Raw genomic sequence first — 22,111 nt, forward strand, 5'->3', positions numbered from 1 at the left:
CTATGTCCTTTTCCACTTCCAACTGTCCAAATCACTCACTTTCCTGTTAAAAGCCAGCCCCACCTTTTAGTAAGAAACCAGAAGCTCAACAGACATCAGGAAGCCCAGGTTTGTATCTCTGCTACCCACAACTAGTAGGTGTTTTGGTCCCTGAGTTTTTACCAGGAGATGCACAAGCACAGTTCAGAGCATGCATCAAACCGCAGGATTTCACATCCTGTAGGAAGGTGTGCACACGCTCCTGAACTGCAGGAGATGTGACTTTGAAACCAGTCCTCTCATGTCATATTTGTGTGTCGTATCTCCCAAACCATCATATAAAAGGTGGACACTTCATACTTTAAGTTCCCATATCTGGTCAGGCCAAACAAACACAGGCCCTCCCACCCCCAAAAGAGACACTTGGTTATTTTGTTTTTTCTTTCTCATCCTCCTTGTCAATGACAATGCTGTGCTCAACTTATTAAAACGCTTTATTCAAATGAGCACTCTTCAAGCACAAGTTGTTAGCTCAGTGATAGCTGTCTGAACTGATTGTTTCCCGAGAAAATAACAATATCTCCAAGAGCAAGCATGTCAGAGCAGCTTCACACTGTTATACCTGACATGCAAGAATTAGCACACACCAGTAACACAGGATTATTGCTCATCACACTGGGGTGAAATTTAGTCTTTATTGAATCCTGAAGTTATTTTCAAAGAACACAAACACCCAACCTGATATGTTCATTACAAGGAACATTCTACCATCAAATGGTTAAACTGACATGCAAAACACGAAGTTACCTTTCTAATTTCATCCAGCACGGTTTCAAATGATTTCTTATCCATCTTTATTAGTTCATTCAATGCAGATACTTAAACATGGAAGAAGAAAAAAAAAAAAACAAAAAAAAAATCCAGGCCAAACTGTTTACTGAGAGATTTTAAGCACAGAAGAAGAAAAAAAATAAATAAAAAAATAAATAAAGGAGTGCAAGAACGGCAGCTTGGGACCTTCTCAGCCCCCGGCACCTCAGCGCTGACGCCGCCGCAGCACCGGACACAGCGCAAGAGACAAAGGCGGACACGGCCGCTGCTGCGACCCGCGCACGTTCCGAGGCTGTTCTCGCCGGCGAAGGGAGAGGCAGGACCGGGGCAGAGAGGCCGGGCCAGCGGCAGGAGCGGGGCGGCAGCCGCAGCCCCCCGGGCGGCCTCGCCGCGCCGCTCCCCTCAGCACGCGGCACCGAGGCCCGTCCGGCCCGCGCTCGCCTGCCGGGCACCCCCACACCCCATAGCTCGCTCCGCCGCCACCCTGCGATCCCGGCGGCCAGAGGCCGAGGCAGCTGGGAGCGGCCGCGGGGCAGAATCCGAGGAGCGGCCGGGAAGCGAAAGCGCAGCTACCGACAGAACACCCCGCTCGGCAAGCCTGCCTCCCCGCCGGCGCGCGGCTATGACGTCACAGCATGGACCCGAAGGCCCCTTTCCATGCTGGTCAACAACAATAATGCCTACGCAGAAGTGGCGGAAACTCGAGATAGACTCCCCCCTTTTTTAGCTCCCGGGCGCCGCTCTGAAGCGCTAAGTCCTTCCGCGGGGCGTCGACGTGCCCTCTCTGGCCCGCCTCTGCGCTGGCGCAGCGCGGCTCAGAGACGGCATAGAGTCGGACAGCCCAGGGCCGGGAGAATGAGAACGAAACCCCCCCCGCCTTCCCTGAACCACCTGCTGGCGGGAGGGGCGTCGGTCACGTGGCTGCCATGGCAACGCGGCCCTCCCGCGAGGCAGCCCCGCCCCGTCCAGGCCTTCATGCGGCGGGGGCGGCCGGCGGGGCTGTGGCTGCCGATGGCCGGGGCGCTGTTGGCGCTGCTGGCGCTGCTCTGGGGCTCGCAGGTGGGCGGCGGCCGCGGCCTGAGGGACGGGGCGTAGCGCGGGAGCTTCCTGTGAGCCCTCTGGTTGTGGCTTCCGGAGGGGGCCGGCGGGCGCCCGGCCCGGGGGGAGAGCGCTTGGGTCCGGGCTTGCGGTAGGGCCGCCTGTCCCCGGCCTGCGCGGGGACTCGCAGCGGTGCCGGCAGGGCTCCGGGGCCCGTGCCGTCCTGGTGCCTTCCCGGGCCTGTTCTGGCTTAGAGGCTTCATTATGTGGCTTTGCAGCTCCTCTGAGATAAATGCGAGCACTGGGTGGTTCTTGTGCAGGGGTTTCCGAGCAGCGTGCGCTGCTTAAACGAAGAAAAACTTTAATAATCTCTGGGTGAATAACTCCTTCCTGACGGGTTTTCTCCTTGCTTAATTGCTCTCGGGTTTCCTTCGTGGTGGTCTAGTCTTTCTCAAGCTGTTTGTAGTTCCGTGTCATCAACTTGCCTCTGCTTCTGGCAAGGCAATTAACAGAAATGTTAAATGGCCCTGGTCCTTCAGGGTCACCACTTGTTACTTGTAGTTCTGGCCTGATCTTTCAGTTCTAGTGCTTAGCTCGCTGCAGCATATCTGTGCTTGGCTTCCCTTATTTTCCTGGAAAACTAGAACAAAAAGGTGAAAGATGGGCTTTTTTTCCATCACCCTTTAAAATATATACATACATGTTGGCGTTGCTGTTCCTGCTGTCTTACACATCCCCATTTCTAAGATGTAGTTTTCTTTCTTGAGCCGCATTTTCCATTTATTTTGCTTTTTCTTAGTTTTATGTATTTTTGAAGTGTTTATTGATTCTGTTTGTTTCGGAGCCTTCTATGCTATTTTCCTCATTTTGGAGTGTAATAGCAACTATGATGTATGATATTTCCGGGTGTGTTTATTTTGCCTTTTAACTCCAGAGCTCCCCAATCTAAAGGATTTTATTAGCTAGTTTGTCAAAGTTTTATATCTGTTTGTCTTCTAAATTTAATTTGAATAAATCCATTTATGATGCTTTAGTACAAAGTCACTTTCTACTGCTAGTTCTTCTGATCCCACCATCGTAGAATTTAACTACTAATGGGTATTTATTGTTGTGTTTCCAGTTTTTAAAAGCCTTTGATTACTTCCCTCATTGGAATGGACAGCAGCAGATGTACAAGCTGGACATAGGCTGGCCTAAACTTCCAGAATACTTCACTGGCCAAACATTTTGTGTTGCTGTCGACTCTCTTCATGGTTTGGTCTATGTGGGACAAGTGAGTGAGAGTACTAAATATCTCTCCTTGTTGATCTAGTGTTTTTCCTTTAAAGTGTTTGGTTTAGATTATATGTATGTGTGTGTCTATATATATATATATATATATATATATATATATATGAATAATTACTGTATAAAAATTGGTGAAAATATAAGTATGTATGTCTCTGCTATATCCATTTTAAAGCAGTTTTGGCACCACGCTTGTTTGTGCTTTTAAAAGTATTACCTTTCTGTGGTATGAATGCATGATCCAAATTGAGTGACAGTAGCCTCTTCTCTAACTGAAAGGTAAAAGGTTACTGTAGTTGTTCAATTATTTGCCCTACCCAGTTCAATGCATTGGTATCTCCAGGTCACAGAAAGTGGTGGGAATCGGTTATAAAGCACAGCATCAGTACTTGAGTACCATACAGCTAACAAGTACAGCAGCTGGTTCTTATGTCTGTGTTATGCTTAGTGTATTTTTCAGCAAGAACATAAAAAAATGGTTCAAAATTAAAACCAAGGTAGCTGCAGCAGCTTGGCTGCTCTGGAAATTGGATTATACGTAATTTAAGTTTAAATTCTAGAAGACTGGAAAGTTTTGCATGCTGAGGTTAGGCACTTCTTTTTTTAGCTGGAGAAAATGAGATCTAGCAGATAATCTCAGGGGATTCTTATGATTCATGAAGCATTGCGAAAAATTTACAAAGAAGAATTTTCAAAAATCTGATTGCTTGCTTGATACGTTTTCTTAATAGACCTTTTTTGTCTTTACAGAGGGGAGACAATGTACCAAAGGTGCTTGTATTCTCAGTGGAAGGCTATTTTCTTTACTCCTGGAATGAAACAGTTGAAATGCCTCATGGTATCTTTGTATTGAACACTGCAACAGATAGTTCAGTATGGATCACAGATGTTGGAACAGGTATGTGTGGTGGTGATATTAGAAGTATTGAGTGGGAAAGAAAATATTGCAGGTATTGGTTCAAACTACTCATTTATTTAAGTCTCTCAAACAACTCTGAGGCAGATTTATGCTTTACTTGTCATGAACAAACTTCTCAGGTGCTGCACAAAATACTCTGAAGGTTCATGAGTTGTGCTGTGTCTTGTAGCTTCCAAACTTGGCAAGCAAGGGTTTTTTGGTGCTTTTGTTTGGTTGTCTGTTTGGTTTTGTTTCTTTGTTTTCTTCCCAGGAGAACTATCATGAAAATAAAAAAATCTTCTGTCCCTGTCCTAGGTTGGGTGGCCCTAATACAATGGATTAATATTGTTGTAGCCTGTGGATTTACTAACCCACTGTCATGTTCTTACTATAAAATTTTGTATGATTTATTAATATCACTTGTGAGTATCAGGAGATTTTCTTTTTTAATCTTAGTAATCAGTTGTAATACTTCCATTTTATTTTGTTAAGATGTTTTTGCACTTTTTTTTCCTTGATTCAGGGAAATATGGGCACACCGTGAAACAGTATAGCCCTTCAGGTAAACTCCTGCAGGTCTTGGGCACACCAGGTTATGCTGGTTCAAGTTTGATTCCCCTACAATTTGATCAACCAGCAGAAATCTTTGTAGAGGAAAGTGGAGATCTCTATGTTGTGGATGGAGACGGAGGAATGAATAACAGATTGCTCAAACTATCCAACGGTATGGAAAAAGGAACTTCTGCAGTAGTTGACCATGGAAAATTGATTTTAAATAACACAACTTGAGAATACTTTTAGGTGTGGAGTAGGTAGAGCTGTCATTTAACATTAGTTTGAAGACTTTGTTGGATCAGGTCCTGTTTTACTGCTTGTCACTTCAGGAGAAATCTCCCTAATCATTTATGACAAGAGACAGAATTAGTTTGTTCAGCCTTCAGGAGATAAAGCTAAGGATGATTCTTATCACTGACTTCAAGTCAGTAATGGGAGGGTAAAGAGAAGATAGAGGCACACATTTATTGGAAATTCACAGTGAAGAATGAGGAACACTGAGCAAAAGATGCAAGAGGAGGGAATTCCAGTTCTAGTTTTGTAGTGAAAGATTCGCAGTGAGGGTGATCAGACAGTGAATAGTTGCCCAGAGAGGGTGGGCAGTCTCCATTCTTGGAGATGCTTAAAACTTGATGAGTAATGAATAACCTGATGTAACTTCAGAGTTGGATTTGTTGTTGAAGCTGGTTGGACCTGATGGTGTGTGGAGATCTCTTAAATTATTCCATGATTCTAATTAGCTTGCTCATATTCCCCAGTTAGATAGTCCGTATTGGTTAGAGCTGTGAGTTAGGAGTCTGCACATGTCTACAGTTGGGGAAACGTGAAGGAGCTACCGTTTCTCCTTTGCACTGTCATAAACCAGTCGGTTTGCTAGTATCTAGTTTGCAAAATGGTAATTTTTTAAACCAAAAACTGGTGCAAAACTGCCAAGTAACAAATCATAGCCAGCCAACTGTTTACTGTTTTCCGTTTTGGTGGATTTTTGTTGTTGTTGTCATTTTCAAATACAGAGCCTTGGACTGTGTCTTTTGTGTACTAGTGGCTATGTTGCTATAACCATGCCTGAAGCCACTAATAACAATCCAGTAGTCCCTGTAGTATTTCCACTATTTCTTGGTTTAATGTATTGGGAGTACTGTGTTTTAAAAAGCCTGTGTTTAGAAATTCCACCTTTTAAAATTTAATAAAAGTAAATTTGCAAGGGAATGGCTTGAAGCTATTTTATTTGTTGTTTTCTTACTGTGATTTTTTTTTTTTTTTTAATTTTTTTAACTTTTTCATGTTGCTCACTGTTTAGACTACAAAGAGATATGGCTGACTGGGACAAATGGGACCGGCATTGGTCAGTTCAAGATTCCTCACAGTGTAACAGTGGATCCTGTTGGACGGGTAATGAATAAAGGGAGAACTCTGTTCACCTTTTGACACACTTGTTTGAACAAAACAAATGCTATTTCTTTTTTTAATTGAGGTGTTGTGATTTGGGTCATTTTATGTGGGTTGCAGTTTTCAGTGTGATAGTGGTCATGAGCTGAAGTTTCATCTGCAGATCCTACTGCAGTAGCTTGCAGTGTTTGTGAACCCAGTTAGCACAGGGTGGAACAGAGATAAGCTCAACAAAACATGCTGAAAATGCTCTTTGTGTATGAGTTGCACAATATTTATAGTAGTACTAGGGTTTGCAGGTGCAGCCATCATAGGACTGGATCATGACTGCTGTTGAAAAACTAATTGTTAGTGGGTGTCAGACCAGTATGTTTAGAATTAAATAGGTGGGAATATGTTCTCAGTGTAGCCACAGAAATGGAGGCACTGATTTCTCTGTTAAAGTAATATGAAATAATTTGTGTGTGTTCACTGTGTGGCAGGTTTTTTTATATCTGGAAGTCATACTTACTTAAGTCATTTTGAATGTGGAGGTACATTCTTCTAAGATGTACTTATTTTTTCCTACAGGATACTTTGCTGTGTCAGAAATGAATGCATTTGATTTTTTCTGTTTGTTAACAGTCATAATTTTTGTTCTTAACAGGTATGGGTTGCAGACAGAGACAACAAAAGAATCCAAGTTTTTGATAAAGTCACAGGGGAATGGCTCGGGTCTTGGAACAACTGTTTTTCAGAAGATGGACCCTATTCTGTCAGGTATTACAGAATTACAGAATGGTTGGGGTTGGAAGGGACCTCTGGAGATTATCTAGTCCAACCCACCTGCTAAAGCAGGTTCACCCAGAGCAGATCACACAGGAATGTGTCCAGGCAGGTCTTTAATGTCTCCAGGGAAGGAGACGTCATAACCTCTCTGGGCAACCTGTTCCAGTCCTCTGGCACCCTTAAAGTAAAGAAGTTTCTCCTCATATTCAGATGGAACCTCCTATGTTTCAGTCTGTGCCTGTTGTCCCTCATCTTATCATTGGGAACCACTGAAGAGAGTCAGGTCCCATCCTCTTGACATCCACCCTTGAGATATTTATAAGCATTGATAAGATCCCTTCTCAGCCTTTTCTTCTCCAGGCTGAACAGACACAGCTCTTTCAGCCTCTCCTCATAAAAAAGGTGCTTCAGACCCCTAATCATCTTCGTAGCTCTCTGCTGGACTCCCTCCAGTAGTTCCTTATTATTCTTAAACTGCAGACCCCAGAACTGGACTCATTACTCCAGATGCAGCCTCACCAGGGCAGAGTAGCGGGGCGGAGAACCTCCCTGGACCTGCTGCTCACACTTTTCTTAATGCACCCTGGGGTACCATTGGCGTTCTTGGCCACAAGGGCACATTGTTGACTCATGGTCAACTTGCTGTCGACCAGAACTCCCAAGTCATTCTCTGCAGTGCTGCTTTCCAGCAGGTCCACCCCTGACTTGTACTGGTGCCTCCCTATGTGCAGGACCCTACACTTGGTCTTGTTGAGCTTCATCAGGTTCTTCTCTTCCCAGTCTTCCAGCCTGTCCAGGTTTCACTGAATGGCAGCACAGCCTTCTGGTGTGTCAGCCCTTCCTCCCAGTTTGGTGTCATCAGCAAACTTGCTGAGGGTGCACTCAGTCTCTTCATCCACATCATTGATGAACAGGTTGAACAGGACTGAACCTAACACTGACCCCGGGGAACCCCACTAACTACAGGCTGGCAACCAGACTCTGCACCGTTGAACACAACCCTCTGTACTCTGCCATCCAGCCAGTTCTTGATCCATCTCACCATGTACTCATCCAACTCACACTTTGTGAGCTTATTGTATTGTTGAACAGTTCTTCTAAAAGTATGCAGTTACATGAATAAGGTGTACTCTTACTGCTGAATTAAAATATTGATATTTAATGTCTGACAAAGTAGTTAACCAGTTTAACTAATAGAGTGCTGAGTCCTCATCACATGCAAAATCTGCATAGTTGCATCTTGACAGGGAAATCCTGGCTTTAGAACAAGCCCCATGGATTTCAGTGCAGGATTGTTAAAGTTTTCATGTGATGTTGACCTTACTGTTGGAGCTTTTAAAGGGAGATTGTCTTGAAGGAGTTTTCTGCTGCACAGTCTGTCTCAAGGAGCAGCAACATGCAGAGCAAGGCTTACAAGTTAATTCTCCATGTTTAACTGTATTTAGCCTGTTGTAGCCTTCAAAAGCTTGACTATTACGGAGATTTTGTTTGTTTAAAAGTGCGTGGTTATGTTAAAATGAGATGTCATTTGGAGTTCATAACTCAAAGATATATCTCTGTCTTTCACAGATTTACTGCAGATTACAAATACCTGATTGTCGCCCAGCTGAATATCAACCGGTTAGCGATCTTGGCAGCACCACCGGTTGGCGCTATTGGGGACTGTGTTATGGTCAACACTGTCCAGCTGGCGGATGAAACCAAACCACATCTTGTGGATGTAGACATGAAGAGTGGAGCAGTCTATATTGCAGAGATTGGAGCCCAGCAAGTACAAAAGTACATACCCTTAAGCTGATGGTTTCCCACAACTACCATGGCACAAGCTGTGTGACATACAAGATCTATGACCATATTTCCTTGAGTTTTCTGTAGCTTGTGTTTCCTTTGACAAGCACAGATCATTGTGCTCCCAGAACTTCAGGGCTGAGAATCTGTCCTAGCTGTTCTGCAGTCCTGGAGGAGTACTTGGTCTTGAGCCGTTACTCATTTTAGTGATGCTATGGTGGCTTTGGCTTTTGTTGCTGAGAATTGTACGATGACATTGTAAAATTAAGCATCTTAATTTTATTATATAAAAGTTTACAAACACAGCTGCTGTTCTTAAATGTATAAAGTCATCTTGGGGCTACTCTCCTTAGCCTGTGGATGTTGTTAAATGAAGGTCAAAACTGTCTGAAAGTAGTATATAAGTGATTTCCTGGGAAGCAAGCACCTTGTTTTAATGTTACTTCACAAGATTTATGGAATCATTGTGCTGATACTGCCGAACACTGAATACAGGAATGCATTATAATGTTGAATAAGGTGCTGCTGGATCCTGGTACAGTGCCGATGCTGGCATCTGCCTTAAGTGGTTAATGCCATAAGCATTGAAACCTAAGTTTTCAGCTCTAGCTAAAGTAGTAAATGCTGTAATAAGCTTAAGTTAAATGGTATCATGCACTTCAAACTAAATTAGAAGTATGTGCACAGCAGCTAATTACTGATTCCTAACTAAATCAATTCTTAACCTGATCTGTTTTATACCAGGGTGAGTTTTCCGCTACATAAGATTTCATAGTGGAACATATTGAAGTTCAACTCATTTAAGTTACTCGAGGTAAACAAATTGCAATTTTCTAGGGAAGTCTTAATCAGCACTGGGGACTGGGAGACGCAATTTTTTCTCCCAATTTTATTGAAACTGTCAGTTAATAGCACTGCATCTGTCTTGATTCAGGGATTGTTAACTGTTTGATATTCAGCACCTAGACTTCATCAACTCCCATTAATGTCTAGAGCTAAGTTTCTTACACTACATCCTAGCAGATGCCTCCAACCTCTGTCCTAAAAAATGATATCTCTTTCCATTGCCAGTCCAGAGTGGTTCAGTTTTCTTTATGTGTTGTTTCAAGGTTTTAAGTTAGTTCACTTTATAGCACGGAGGGAACTGGGTATAGGAAAATGGCACAGCAGAAATCAGACAGTGAATAACTGATTACCTCTGTAAAGGATCCACATTCCATGTTTATCTACTAGCTCTTCAAAACATTTCAGAGGATTTTTGCAGTTTCCACACACTTATTCTACTGTGTGGACTATTTTAATGCTAATTACCAGCTAAGAGCAGTAGCCTTTTTTTATTTTCTTGTTTTTAATATCCTTAGAAAGGGAATTTGGAAAATGGAATTATTCTGATGGGAAATATCCACTTCAGTGAACTTAATCAAAAGCAAATGCATCCTAATTTGGCAGGTTTCAACATATGACCGCGAATTTCTAGGTCAGCAGATGGGAATACTGTCCAGAAAAGTCACATTCAGATTTTCTGTGGAAAGCAACTCATCTGTGGAGCCTGATGGCCTGATTTCAGTACCATTTGAGATTAATGCACTAAATATGAATGCTGTAATGTTGGCTGCATCCACAATAACAAAAGTAGATCTAATCTAGCTGCCCTCATCCAAGCCTTAGAACCAGAACTTCAGAGTTATACACTAGTAAATATGACCTATCATTCACATGGTCTTGAATGTGAGCTAGTAAGCAATATTTATTAGCTGAAAAAGTAGTACTTTCTCTAGATCTGGGTGGATATGTCCACATTGCTTTGCAGTGTGTTGTGTGGATTTTCCAACTAGGTCGCCACTAGCTCAGGGATCTCTGCTCAGTGTGCAATTTAGCTATTACTCACCTACACAACATGAATTTATTTTAAAAAATATTCCTGTGAGATCATTAACTATATTTGAGTGTATCTTGATAGTGTAAGGGGTTGAGGCAAATCATCCTCCCCCACCACACCCTCTCCTTATTTATTTTTCTTCTGTCACATCCATTTGAAACAGAACTTGAAGCTCTTTGGGAACATGCTTCAGTGTTCATGAAAGGAATAGTGCACTTTTGGATGATGATGAACAAGTTATTTCTACAAGTTTCATGTTTGCTGTGTGGATCTGCTTTCAACTCTCCTTTTATGTGGGCTTTTGCAGCCCCTAGAAGTGGGGGAGAATTCATGCAGTTTTGTCTGGCTTTACTGAAGTAGGCTGCAGTGCCAAAATGTGCCTTGCCTTTAGGCACTTGGGTATCTGTGATAAGAAGGGATGCTCATTATTAACTAGTACGAGATACTTAGGCTCCTTTTTATCTCTGCATCTATGACCAGGCTGAGAAAATGATTGATTTGTGCACTAACTTGATAATTCTCTGAAGGTTTTCTTATGTATCATCTTGAAACTGATTTCTGAAAAATTGCATAGTAGAATAATTTGATAAAATAAATGGAGATTTTCCCATTATGAAAGACTTGGGCGCTTTATTTCTGTACTAATATCAATACATTCCATTGCAATGGATTACTTTTCTAAATATGGGGTCCTCAACACTTTAATGAGGTATTTAATAATTTCTGGTACCAACATTCAAATGTTATTAAAATTCTATGTTATCTTTATACATTACTATTTCTGTGGCCCATCTCTTTTGCATTCTAATTTATGTATCCAAAAAGGCACATAAATCTCTCCCAGACGTTTTCCTCTGAGTAATTAGTAAAATGGGATGAGTCATCATGTAAGTGCCAAGTAGAAGAAAAATATTTAAACTGTATACCCTTTTGATGCTAATAGGGAAATTAAAAACTAACTAACAAAACACTTCTTAATGTAGAATCAGGCTTTATTTCCAGAAAACATTTACTAAGCAATCTGCTTAGTTTTTAGAAGGTTGAGAAGGGACTTCTCTATGGGTTAGAATTAATTTCACAAGAAGTACTACACAATATTTGTTTAGTACTACACAATACCTGCACAAGAAGTACATACTACTGTGTTAACTAGACAAGAAAGAAAACCTAAGGTAGATCCCCCAGAAATCTAATTTAATTAATACCTGTCAACTTTAAGTGTAATAATTAATCACTGGAGTATATAAGTAAAGGAAATAGGAGTATTGTATGTTTTCATGTTAACTGAATGACATTCCTAGGAGGTAAGACCAGGTAGGTCATGTAGTCCTCTCTTCCAATTCCAAGAAGTTAATCTTGATTTTTCTGTGATGCTAACCCACCTTTTTTTTTGTGTTATTGTACTCAGCAACTGATTAACAATATCTGTCTGGCCAAAACGAAAGAAGCCTAAACCAGGTTGTGCTGTGTAGGATCGGTTCAGCAAGGCTGAACTGCCTCAAGAAAAGCTGAGGGGGAAGGTGCACCAGTATGTGTGGGTCTGCTCGTTACCGTAAGTTCACCGCCTTAAAGTGGTTATTAACCTTTCTGAAGCATAAAGTAGTTAGTTATCTTAGTTTGCACTTACTTTCTTAACAGTATGTAACCTGAGAAGCCTTCGCAAGTGATGTATCACCAGGAAGGGCTGCAATCACTAAGTTGCTCATGTAAAACATAAGAGGGCACCAAACGCCCGCTGATGCTTGGCATACTCAGTGTAGCTTTACACTGGCAATTGTAAACAGCTGGTAATTTCGCAACATTTGGATTAAGTCAACAAAGATAATGAATAACTGCAGACTGCCTTTCTCTTTTCAAAATAGATTTCTTTAAACATAAGCAGATAATTGTATTACAATCGTTTTGGGTTATTACTACTGGATTTATATCCATTTTTAATTTTTTGTTGTATTTAATAGGAAAAAAATAATCAGTAATTCAGTGTCCTGAGACAACTGGGTATGGTGAATTGATTCTTCTAGTCCTTATGTCATTGATTCAATGGAATTACTCCTGACATGTTGCTTTGGAAACACAATAATTTATAATAGTATAATTGTAGCAGCATAATTATACTAAGAAAGCAATGCCACTGTGTTTCCCTACAGAGGAGACCCTGAGTGAGATTAGACCTAAGCTTACTGGATCTCATTGACCAGTTTCATTCTACCCCTCCTTCTTCAGCCCTTGCGTGAACACCTTGCTCCAATTTTATATTATTATTTTATACTACTTTTTTGGGGGGATTGCATCTGCAAAAACTGTATTTGCCAGCAGTTGCCATAAAAAAGTTTGAGCACAGGCAGCTTCCTTTCTTCAGCTAAGGGATTCAAAATATTTGAGTCTTTCACTGTATGTAAAGCATCAAGGTCATGTTGCTTACATGAAATTTGAAAGTAGGAGCATATTAATTTATGCACACAGGATGATTTGTTACTGCAGTAAAGCCAAAGTAACACTCATACAAATGGGATATTGAATAGACATACTTTATTATAAGATCACATGTTTTGAGGCTGAGGAAACCAAATATGATTATATAACTGGACCTGCACAACAAAGGTAAAAATCTTTGCCCAGTTCCATCAGGAATAAGCTTATTAATTCTGTGTAAGCTATGATGGGATCTCTTACAAACAAATTAAGACTTGAGAAATCTCTTGAATAACTAAGGTCTATATATTTTAATCCTTCCTAGTAGTCAATAAACATTATTATAAAGGAAAGGCTTTAGGTTTAGTCTGGATTTGTTGGTATTCAACTTCATGTTTTCAGTTTTCAGCTAGCTTAGAGACCTAATATGGAATTTTTTTTTCCTTATTCCCCATGGAGTCATTTACAGATGATAACTGAGTCATCTCTTGCTCTGCCCCTTGTCTGAACTGTATAGATCAGAAAACTTGCCTTGTGGTGGCAAACTGGCAAAGCTTTAATTTCAAAACATTTTCATAGCATTTTTTATTAAAAACAGAGAAATCTCAAAGAATGTTCATCGCATGACAGGAAGTCTGGATATTAGAACTGCCAGCACTAAACCTGCCTGTGCGCTGTACAGGGGTAAAACTGTCTCCCTGTGATTTAACGTGGCTGAATTTGCTTCTGCTCCTTGCTCTCAGTACAGTACGGTCTCTGACAGTTGTCACAGGATTTGGGTGACTTAAGTGGTCAAGGTATAAAGGAACCCTTCTGGAAGAATAGACCAGAATAGACATCAAGTTTTTATCTGTGGTTGCTGTTGAGCTCCTCAGCAAACTCTCTATGCTGTTAACATTTTTTGACAGGGTCTTAATTGGAAGATCTGGCTGAAATTGAAGTGTCAGTAAATGGCTTATTAAAACAAACTGATAAATTGGTAGCAGGTGTTCATCTCATTAAGGTCATTCTGTATTTTGAGAAGACTTCTGAAATAGTAACTTTTGCTTAGAACTGTCTTAGTACCAGAGAAGAGACGAAAGCTGCAAAGAGTTGCAGAAGGATATCATAAGATTGAGTGACAGGCAATAAAATGGCAAATGAAATATAACTTTGATGAATATAAAAGCAGGTACAATTTTATATATAGTGTGATAACATTGATATATATATATATTGCCATTTAGGAAGTGATCCCAAGCTCGTAAAAGATGGTTCTATGAAAACATCAGCGTCCAAACTCAGCAGTAGTCAGAAAACAAAGAGAATAATGGGAGGTACTAGGAAAGTACCAGACGACCAAACAGAAAGCATTGCAATGTAATACTGTGAATTCCCTGTGCAAGCTCATTTTGCATACTGCAGGCAATTCTGGCTCTTCTTACCCCTTCTAACCTTGGAAAGGCTACAGGGGAACTAGAAATAGGAGAGAGAAAGGGAAGAAGAGTCTGTTAAAAATCCTTGTCTATATCCAGCTACTGTGTTTGGTATCATCTTTCATCATTTAAGGCACCTGTGTGAACACGCCTTTTTCCCTATAGCTGCTGCTCTGAACTCAGCGAGCACGTAGAGTCTGCTGGCGTGCAGAGGTTGGGTGGAGAATAAAGATGGACCGAGATATGTGATGTCTATTATGCAGGAGAAGTTAGCTTGAAAGGAAGAGTTTGCAAATATCCTAAGGTTTTAGTGTTAAAGCTACTTTTTTAATAGAACATATGGTCACAAAGACAGTGCGTTGGTCTTACTGAAAGTCAAAAGTTTCAGCAAAGGAGGCTGAAGCTGCCTGTGCTTCAGTTTGGTCAGCTTTGATGTTCTCCCCAGGCTGGCTGTGGTGCCTGTTCACTGTCCCAAAGATGAAAAGCACTACAATGATTTCATCAGATAACAAAATTGCAAAAAAAATATAACATTTTTCTGTAACACATCATAACCCATGGTCTGACACAAATGTGAGGTAGCACAAGTGTAGGCTAATTTTTGTTCAAAGATCAAAATACTTGAATAATCTTGGAATTAAAATGAAGGTGCTCTTTCAAACAGTTAAATAATTTCCAGTCAAGAAACAATGCTGATGGTTGTGCTGATTCGTTCTCATGTGTGTGGGTGTAGCTGGAGCCAGCAGACAGAAGATGACTGATGGCTTCCAAATGGGGTCTCATGTATCCCAGCTGCAGTGTTCATAGGTATGGGTGACTGGTCTGCAAGCAAATACCCATATTTATCTCTACAGGGATGCTGTAAAAGAGAGAAGAAGGAAGTTACCATCATATTAGGGGTGTGTGCTTCCACATGCATATAAATCTGACAATGGAAGTGTGTCTTTAATCAATTAAGGAGGAGACCTGGAGGTTGGGGGAGGAGTGGGGAGTGATTCTACCTATCATATTCCACACTAGTTCTGCAATAAGGCTTGCAGCATATTACTTTATGCCTAGTCTAATTTCAGAGCTTTTAGGAATGAAAACTCTAGGAAATTGTTATAAGACTGGGAGGTCTTACTATAACTGAGGCTCACCATGATGTGCCTCCAGGGTCTTGGCTTAAAAGGGCTTTGTGATAGATAGTGCTACAGACAAAAACAGGAGAAAGTAAAGCAGAGCTGGCCACCAGGCTGTCCTAGGAAGGTTGCCAGGTGCTGTGAACGCTGTGCAGCCCCGTGGAGCTCTGGTCTCATGCATCACATCTGCTTCTCCCTCTGCCCTTCCTGTTCTGCCCCAAACCCAAGGGTCCTTCAGTGCTGACGGCTGCTCCCTGAGCACCTTCCTTCTCCAACAGAGGAAGCAATCATGCTGCTGTTGTAAAACCCATAATGGCTTGCAGACACAAGCACGGCAGCGTTTGCAAGGGAAAAATAGTATCTCTCGTTAGCGCAGTTGTGGCAGTTTAAAATGGGAGATGAGCTTCTGGGTACGTGAGGCGTTGTTTAAGGTTTTTTTTTAAAAAAACAACTCTCTCACTAGGTATAATAAAGGATATCGCTTCCCCCAGGAAATCTTGACTTGCTCAAAAAACAGAAGTGACATAACAAATTTTAGATTGTATGTTTTGCATCCCCTAAACATGAACACATACACACATGTATACAGATAAATATATCAGGAGAGGTGCATGTAGCAAATGCAGTATATAAAATCTAAAATGGGTACATATGTATGTTATTTTTATTTACTTTTTATTGATGTTGTCTGGGTCGCAGGCATGCTGGGAGAGAAGACTGGTAACAAATGCCTCCATAATGAAACTGCCTAAGCCACCCAGTATCAGCTGTAGTTCCCTGCTGTGTTTGCACTGCACACACATGGAACAAAGACAGCCCTTGCCCTGGAGGCCAATGCCAAGAAAATGGGCCAGTGTAAAAGAAAAGCGATACATGATTCAGTAAGACAAATGAGCCAACCTGAATCTTCCATGCCTTTAAAAGGATGTTCACTTGGGTGTGAGGGATCCATTAGATCAGCTCAGGTGTCCCAAGAAGTGCTATTGCACCCGTCTAACTCACTGTGATAATTCCAGTGTATGAATTTTAATGGATTGTATGACATCCTCAGTTCTCACAGTTCTGCTTGGGGGAAATTTAATCTGGGATAAGAAAGGAATAAGAGCTGCTTAACCCAAAATCTTTATCAGAGAAGAAATGTTTGCAGCTTGATCTAAAAATCTCAAACTCCTTAATTATTTCAAAAGAAAAAAAAATCCTTGGCACTACACAATACATGACATAGAAGCCTGTACCTTGCCAAGAGAGCTTAACATAAGCACATCACAAATAATGGAAACAGTGGAAAAATTGAGAGGAAATTCTAAGCACCTATTAAAAAGTTCTATTATAAACATACTTGTTAGCCCGTGAAATTATTTATTTTTCACTTCAATGTGGTTAGAGGTGAATCCAAGTAAATAAAGCATTCAAAATTTAAGTAGACCACAGTGGCCTTCACTGAAAGTATGAGTCCATGAGGCAGGCTGGAAATGTATCTGTTTTCCTAGACAAAGCTTTATGCAAGCCTAGTCAAATTAAATGTGATTACCGGTGCATACACTGAAAGAGCTAGGGCTGGGATAGAGCTATCCCTGGGATAGCAGGTTCAAATCTGAAGTATAGATTAGGCTCCAAAGCCGGAATGGCAAATAGTGATATTTAAATAAGCACCAGCAGCTGCGTGGCTGGTAATCCTGTCACTTGTCCCTCGCTAGCCCGTGTTTCCTTGGCAAAGGCAAGTGGCAAAACTGGTACATCCTCTGAAGCGTAATGATTAAACAGGCTGAATCCTGAATGGACGTGTGTTCAAAATGCAAATGTTGCTGCTTTTTTAAATTCACCAGAGAATTTGTTAGCCTTTTATATAGATAATCAGTTGCAGTGGGGGGAGGGATGGAGGGTAAAACACTGGCAACTCAGAAACTGTGGGATAAATGGGATTGGGCTGCTTTGTTCTTGTTAGGGTAGGACTATTTTAGCTGCTGCAGTTGGAGCCTTGTGTTGGTCCTTTACTTTCTGTTTTCCCACTCACTCCACAAAGGAAGACAATCAAACAAAAGGGGAGGGTGGCAGCTGCTCCTGTACCTGCTGGGAGCACAGGTGACCCTCACAGCCTGGAGGGCTTCTCCAGGTGCCCAACGTGGGCAGCTTTTGCTTTGCAGCCACCCCACGGACCACTCCGACGGGACAGATGGAGAGGAAACAGCACCAGCCCTGGACAACTTCTCCCATATTTATGCAAGTGTCTTACCTGGGGACAAGTGTTACATCATAGCCTCTTGTGATCCATTCCTCTTCTTCAACAAGACTGATGAAGAAAGTCTCAGGGACTATGGTGTCCTTATCAAAATACAAGCTGCGTGATAGGTAGAGCCAATCATCACCAAGCTGAAAGTTTCCAAAATTTGCCTTTACTAGATGCTGGGTTTGTTTGCTTTTGACCTCTAAAGTTGAACTATTCAGGTCAAAATCATCCATGCAATCGATTTGCTTTATCTTCTGCTGAAATCAGTAACTTCTAAGAAATTATATTGTTTTCCTCTTGTCGAGGTTTTGATTGCGGGGTGACAATAAAACCCTGACAGATGTATTGTTAACCCCTTCTCCCTGCTTCTCCCCCTTTAGCCCCTCCCTCTCCCCCCTTCCCACTAAGGACAGGCAATTGGGAGGGAAAGGACAGAGAGAAGAGAGTTGGAAAAATTAAAGATGTTTTACTAATGCTGCCAATAAAAATAGAGAAAATAATAAAAAATATACAAAATCAATCTTGAAAGTCCCGGCAACTGCTCCGGCAGATGTAAGGCCAGCTCCTGAAGTCCTGGACTGGACTCTGCAGCCAAATGGAACTGGATTCAGTCTGTCACTAGGCCTCAGTTCGCAGGGACAACTCGCCAGGTCCTCTCCTAATGTCAGCCATAAGGAAGAGGGACGAGATCCTCATGATCTCCCACTTTTATATGAAATATCATGTGAATGGGATGGTATACTCAGTTGGTCAGTTTTTGGTCAGTTTTCTCATTGCCCCTCTCACGAGATGTGCATCCATCCTTATCAGTCACCTTGCATACCATTGCTATGTCTACCAAAACATGTATCTGGCTTTCAGGAAAATGCAGCTAGTAAGAAGGCTTTAGCTGACAGGCAAATTCACTGAAAGAGAAACTTGTTTTTAACAAAACCAGGACACCTCCTACTAAATACGGCTTTAAATTCAGCAAAGGGCACATATCCTCTGCATGAGACAATTTCCACTTGCTATTCCTGTGGAAAATATGCGGGTGTTTGGCAGTGCAGTGAGCCTGGAGATGCCCAGAGTGGAGAGCTGAGGGAGGAGCATCCAGCAGAGGACACTGGATAAGACAGGGAGCCCCCGGGGAGAAAATAAATTGGCCATCATGTTATTAAAGATTGTACCTATGATGCATGTGAGGAAAGTACAGATTTAGGATAACACAGATAGCATTAAATCTGACACCTCCCAGGTTTTTGCCTGCTTGAGTTAGTAGACTTAATAAGGTTTTTAATGTGTGTATGTGCATGTAAAGTAACGTTTTTTGACAGTGTTCCTTTAACCTGGTAATCCCGTTCACAATTCATAGTACCTCGGCACACAATATCACACAATGGAAATAACTGTTGTGCAAAGTGAACCCTAAGACAGAGCTGAGGAGCACGTAAAATTAGAATGCACAGTGGGCTTTTGGTGTTACTGAGAAAGAAAACAACCTGTGTCACCTTTGGATCTTATTTTCTTTACAGTTTACCTTATAGCTACGTCCAAAGGTGTTTCTAGTGTTCATGCTTAAGTGGAGGGGGATGAAACCATTCACTGCAAGTCACAAGAACCTACAATGAAAACATTCTTCCTGGTTTGTCAGTTACTCATTTTCGGTACTACTTTAACCAGCTCTATCTTCTCCTCATTCTTAGCTTTAAATTTGTTTTTCTCACCCCGCCTGCACACAGATACACATACAGAACAAGCCAGTGTCCCCTCTCACAGTGTCAGATTCAAAAAATAGCATTTAATGAATGATGCTTCCAGTCTTCTGCAAACAGAAATAGTAATTTGAGTCACAAGAAGAAGTATTAAACAGATCATTTTCTGTGCTGAGCTAGAATAGGTGTTTTCCTCTTTATACCTCTTCTAATTACTATTATTATTATTGCTTACATAGCTTTGATGGGTTTAAATGTGCTTAAGATGATTCTCCAGAGTATTTTCCTAGATTCTGGTGAGGAGAGTTATTTTATGGTTGGTCCTTTCATCTCCTCAGCATCTTATTGCTTTATCAGTTAAGATTTTATTAGTAGTCCTATCTCGCTAAAATTTGCAAATCAAATTCATTTTAATTTAAAGGAGAATGATTTGATGGTAGTGTCTGCTGGGTTCCGTTAAAATAAATCAAAACACACTCAGTGTAGCTGAAATTGTCTTGAAAGCAGAAAGGCAGTTGCACTGTAAATCTGTGGGGGTGGAGGTGATGAATTACACTGTGAAAGAAAATGAAAACCAGATGGCTCTTGCCAAACACCAACACAGTGCAATTATGCACCGTGGAGGCATCACCACGTGGCACGTACACAAACCTGTTACCTAGATCCTCACCAGACTGCTGAGTGGAGCAAAGTTTGCATTCTGCTAAGGTGTCTGGTGACACTGGGGTTTTGCAAGATGAAAACCAAGCAGCAGCTTGGGCTGAATGAGCCCCGGGTAGAGATGAGGTGATGATGGAAAGGGCAGTTTGCCAGGAGCTCCCCAGCACTCAGGGCTTTGCCCAGAACTGCTGCAGGGTTTGGAGCCCCCACCAGTGCCTGCGGGGCAGGGGGCTGCTGCGATAACGGGGGGTTGAAATCTGAAATTGAACAGTGTGATCTTTCCTACTGCCTTTACTACAGCTCAGGCATCACTCTGGTGGCCACAGATAGTTTTAAAACCACTACTTTTGATGTGTTAGAATCCAAACTCAGTATAAGAGGTTTCCAGACTTCATACAAGAGGAGGCAAAACTTGCAGGAAAGATTAAAACCCTGACTGCACTGCAGCCAGGAACAAAACTGTCACTGACAGCTACAGCAGAAACAGGATTTCCTCCTATGCAAATACACCACTTGTTGTTGTTGTTGTTGTTGATATGACCCTGCTCCTGAAGACCATAGCAAACATAATGACACAACCTGATGATGAGGGATTGACATCAGAGCTGGATTGGTTCTGCTGCTCCAGAGCATCCGCAGTTTACAAGCTGGGGAGTGGAGCTGTGAGTGATCAGAAGCTTTTGTACAGCGAGTTACTACTTATTAAATGTTGTTGTTCCAATATCCTTGCAACTTTTAAGTAGATTTTTCAATCAACAGATGAGTCATTCCCCTAATCCTCTTTATTTTGCCAACAGACAAGTAAAAAGACCCAGCTAATATGCATCTTGGCATATTGCCATTTTATGATTCAATTTACTATCATAATTGTTTGTTGTTCTGCTTTGTTTCTGTGAAATTGATGGATTATAATAATTATTTTGCATATCGTATTGCTCATTTAGTCCTTAGATCTAGAAAGGTATTTGGACCAGTTTTCCTGCAAGTGAACCACAGTAGGGGCATGCCATTTTTATTTAGAGATATCCAGGTTAATCTTTATTATCAACATCTTCTATTAGCAACACTAAAGAGGAAAATCAATTCCCAAGAAAATCTTTCTGGGCACTTTCCCATCAGCTAAAAGGTCATGGCACTGCAGAGTTAAAACCTCATCATCTCTACGTGACTATTCTTGCTGGGTTCATTCCAGTTAAAATATCTTGTGAGATGGTCATATGAGTGCTTTATGATTGAATGAAGCAATTTAGAGAAAATACATCACCTTTGGCTGGAATTTTCTGCCCTGCAGCTGTCTGGTGCAAAGCAAGGTACAAATCAAATGAGGAGAGGCTAACAGATCATGTAGGTACATATTTTTAGGGGTTCTGCCATGCTGCGGGCCTGCAAGGTGCTCGAGGTGAAAAAGTTTGGTCATTTCACATTGCAAAACTGAGCCATCCAGCTCAGCTGAATGTTCACGTTGCAACGCAGAAAGCCTCTTGGCGGCAAGAGCTGCCCGGTGAGATCTCTCATCTACCACGTTGTGCAGGCAAAAGGGTCTAAAAGATCTGTCAGCTGTTTTTCTCGCAGAATCCTCCTGCTGGAGGTGGGTTGGGGCAGGCAGGGCAGCGTGTGAGCTGCTCACCTGGATGGGCAGGTCCTGGCAGCTGCCCTCATTTACACCCACCTGATGCTCTCCCTGGGAAAACATTGTTTGCTGTTCTCTTTGGGCACCTGGAGGAGGGTCTGAATCCCAGTATCTCAGATTGAAAGGCTAGACAGCAAAGGCTATGTCCAGAGGGTTTGGTCCCTACTGTTGAGTGACACAGACTTGAGTGTCTCACATCCACGCTCCTCAGGGCAAGTCCCCTCTGTAGCACTCCCACCCCATCCTCTCCTTGACGACCTTTGGGACCTCGCCGGTGACCCTCAGGTAACAGAATCGTGATTGGGGGGGAGGTGGAAGGGGTGGGCAACTCTACTTTCTTCTCTTTATATGAAATAATCCAAGGTTTGTCCTGCTGCTCTGAATGGCATGAACCCATGAGTGTGTGTTTCATTCACACCGGTGTGTGGCACCAGGACATACATCAGTGTTGGAGGGTCAGGTTCACCCATGGTGCCTTCTGGGAGGAGCTGCTGGAAAAAACTCTCCCAGAAGCATGCCTGGGGTTTGTCTTGGAATAAG

General features: G+C 41.9%; 2 protein-coding genes and 2 long non-coding RNA genes across 6 annotated transcripts in view; 2 read left to right on the forward strand and 2 right to left on the reverse strand.

The window, feature by feature from the left end:
* The window catches only part of PROSER1 (proline and serine rich 1), a 20,713-nt gene extending 19,658 nt beyond the window's left edge, over positions 1–1,055 (reverse strand). For all 3 annotated transcript variants that reach the window (XM_021286880.2, XM_005501862.4, XM_005501861.4), the window contains exon 1: positions 787–1,055. In XM_021286880.2, the coding sequence (XP_021142555.1) occupies positions 787–831 (45 nt within the window). In that variant the 5' untranslated portion in view covers positions 832–1,055. The remainder of the gene's footprint in view (positions 1–786) is intronic.
* Positions 977–11,025, forward strand: NHLRC3 (NHL repeat containing 3). The gene is made up of 7 exons (XM_065052452.1): positions 977–1,869; positions 2,969–3,121; positions 3,886–4,033; positions 4,557–4,757; positions 5,889–5,980; positions 6,624–6,736; positions 8,315–11,025. The coding sequence occupies exons 1-7, from the start codon at positions 1,468–1,470 to the stop codon at positions 8,541–8,543; spliced, it is 1,338 nt and encodes a 445-aa protein (XP_064908524.1). The 5' UTR covers positions 977–1,467; the 3' UTR covers positions 8,544–11,025.
* A 795-nt stretch (positions 11,026–11,820) lies between these two features.
* On the forward strand, positions 11,821–13,177 carry LOC135578547 (uncharacterized). Its single transcript, XR_010470299.1, has 2 exons — positions 11,821–11,964; positions 12,051–13,177. It is a non-coding gene; the product is annotated as an uncharacterized LOC135578547 (long non-coding RNA).
* On the reverse strand, positions 12,927–17,724 carry LOC135578545 (uncharacterized). The gene is made up of 2 exons (XR_010470297.1): positions 17,594–17,724; positions 12,927–15,098 (listed from the first exon to the last, which is right to left on the reverse strand). It is a non-coding gene; the product is annotated as an uncharacterized LOC135578545 (long non-coding RNA).
* Between the last annotated feature and the right edge of the window lie 4,387 nt (positions 17,725–22,111).

Source organism: Columba livia, chromosome 1 (genome assembly GCF_036013475.1).
Source record: "Columba livia isolate bColLiv1 breed racing homer chromosome 1, bColLiv1.pat.W.v2, whole genome shotgun sequence".
Lineage (NCBI taxonomy): Eukaryota > Metazoa > Chordata > Aves > Columbiformes > Columbidae > Columba > Columba livia.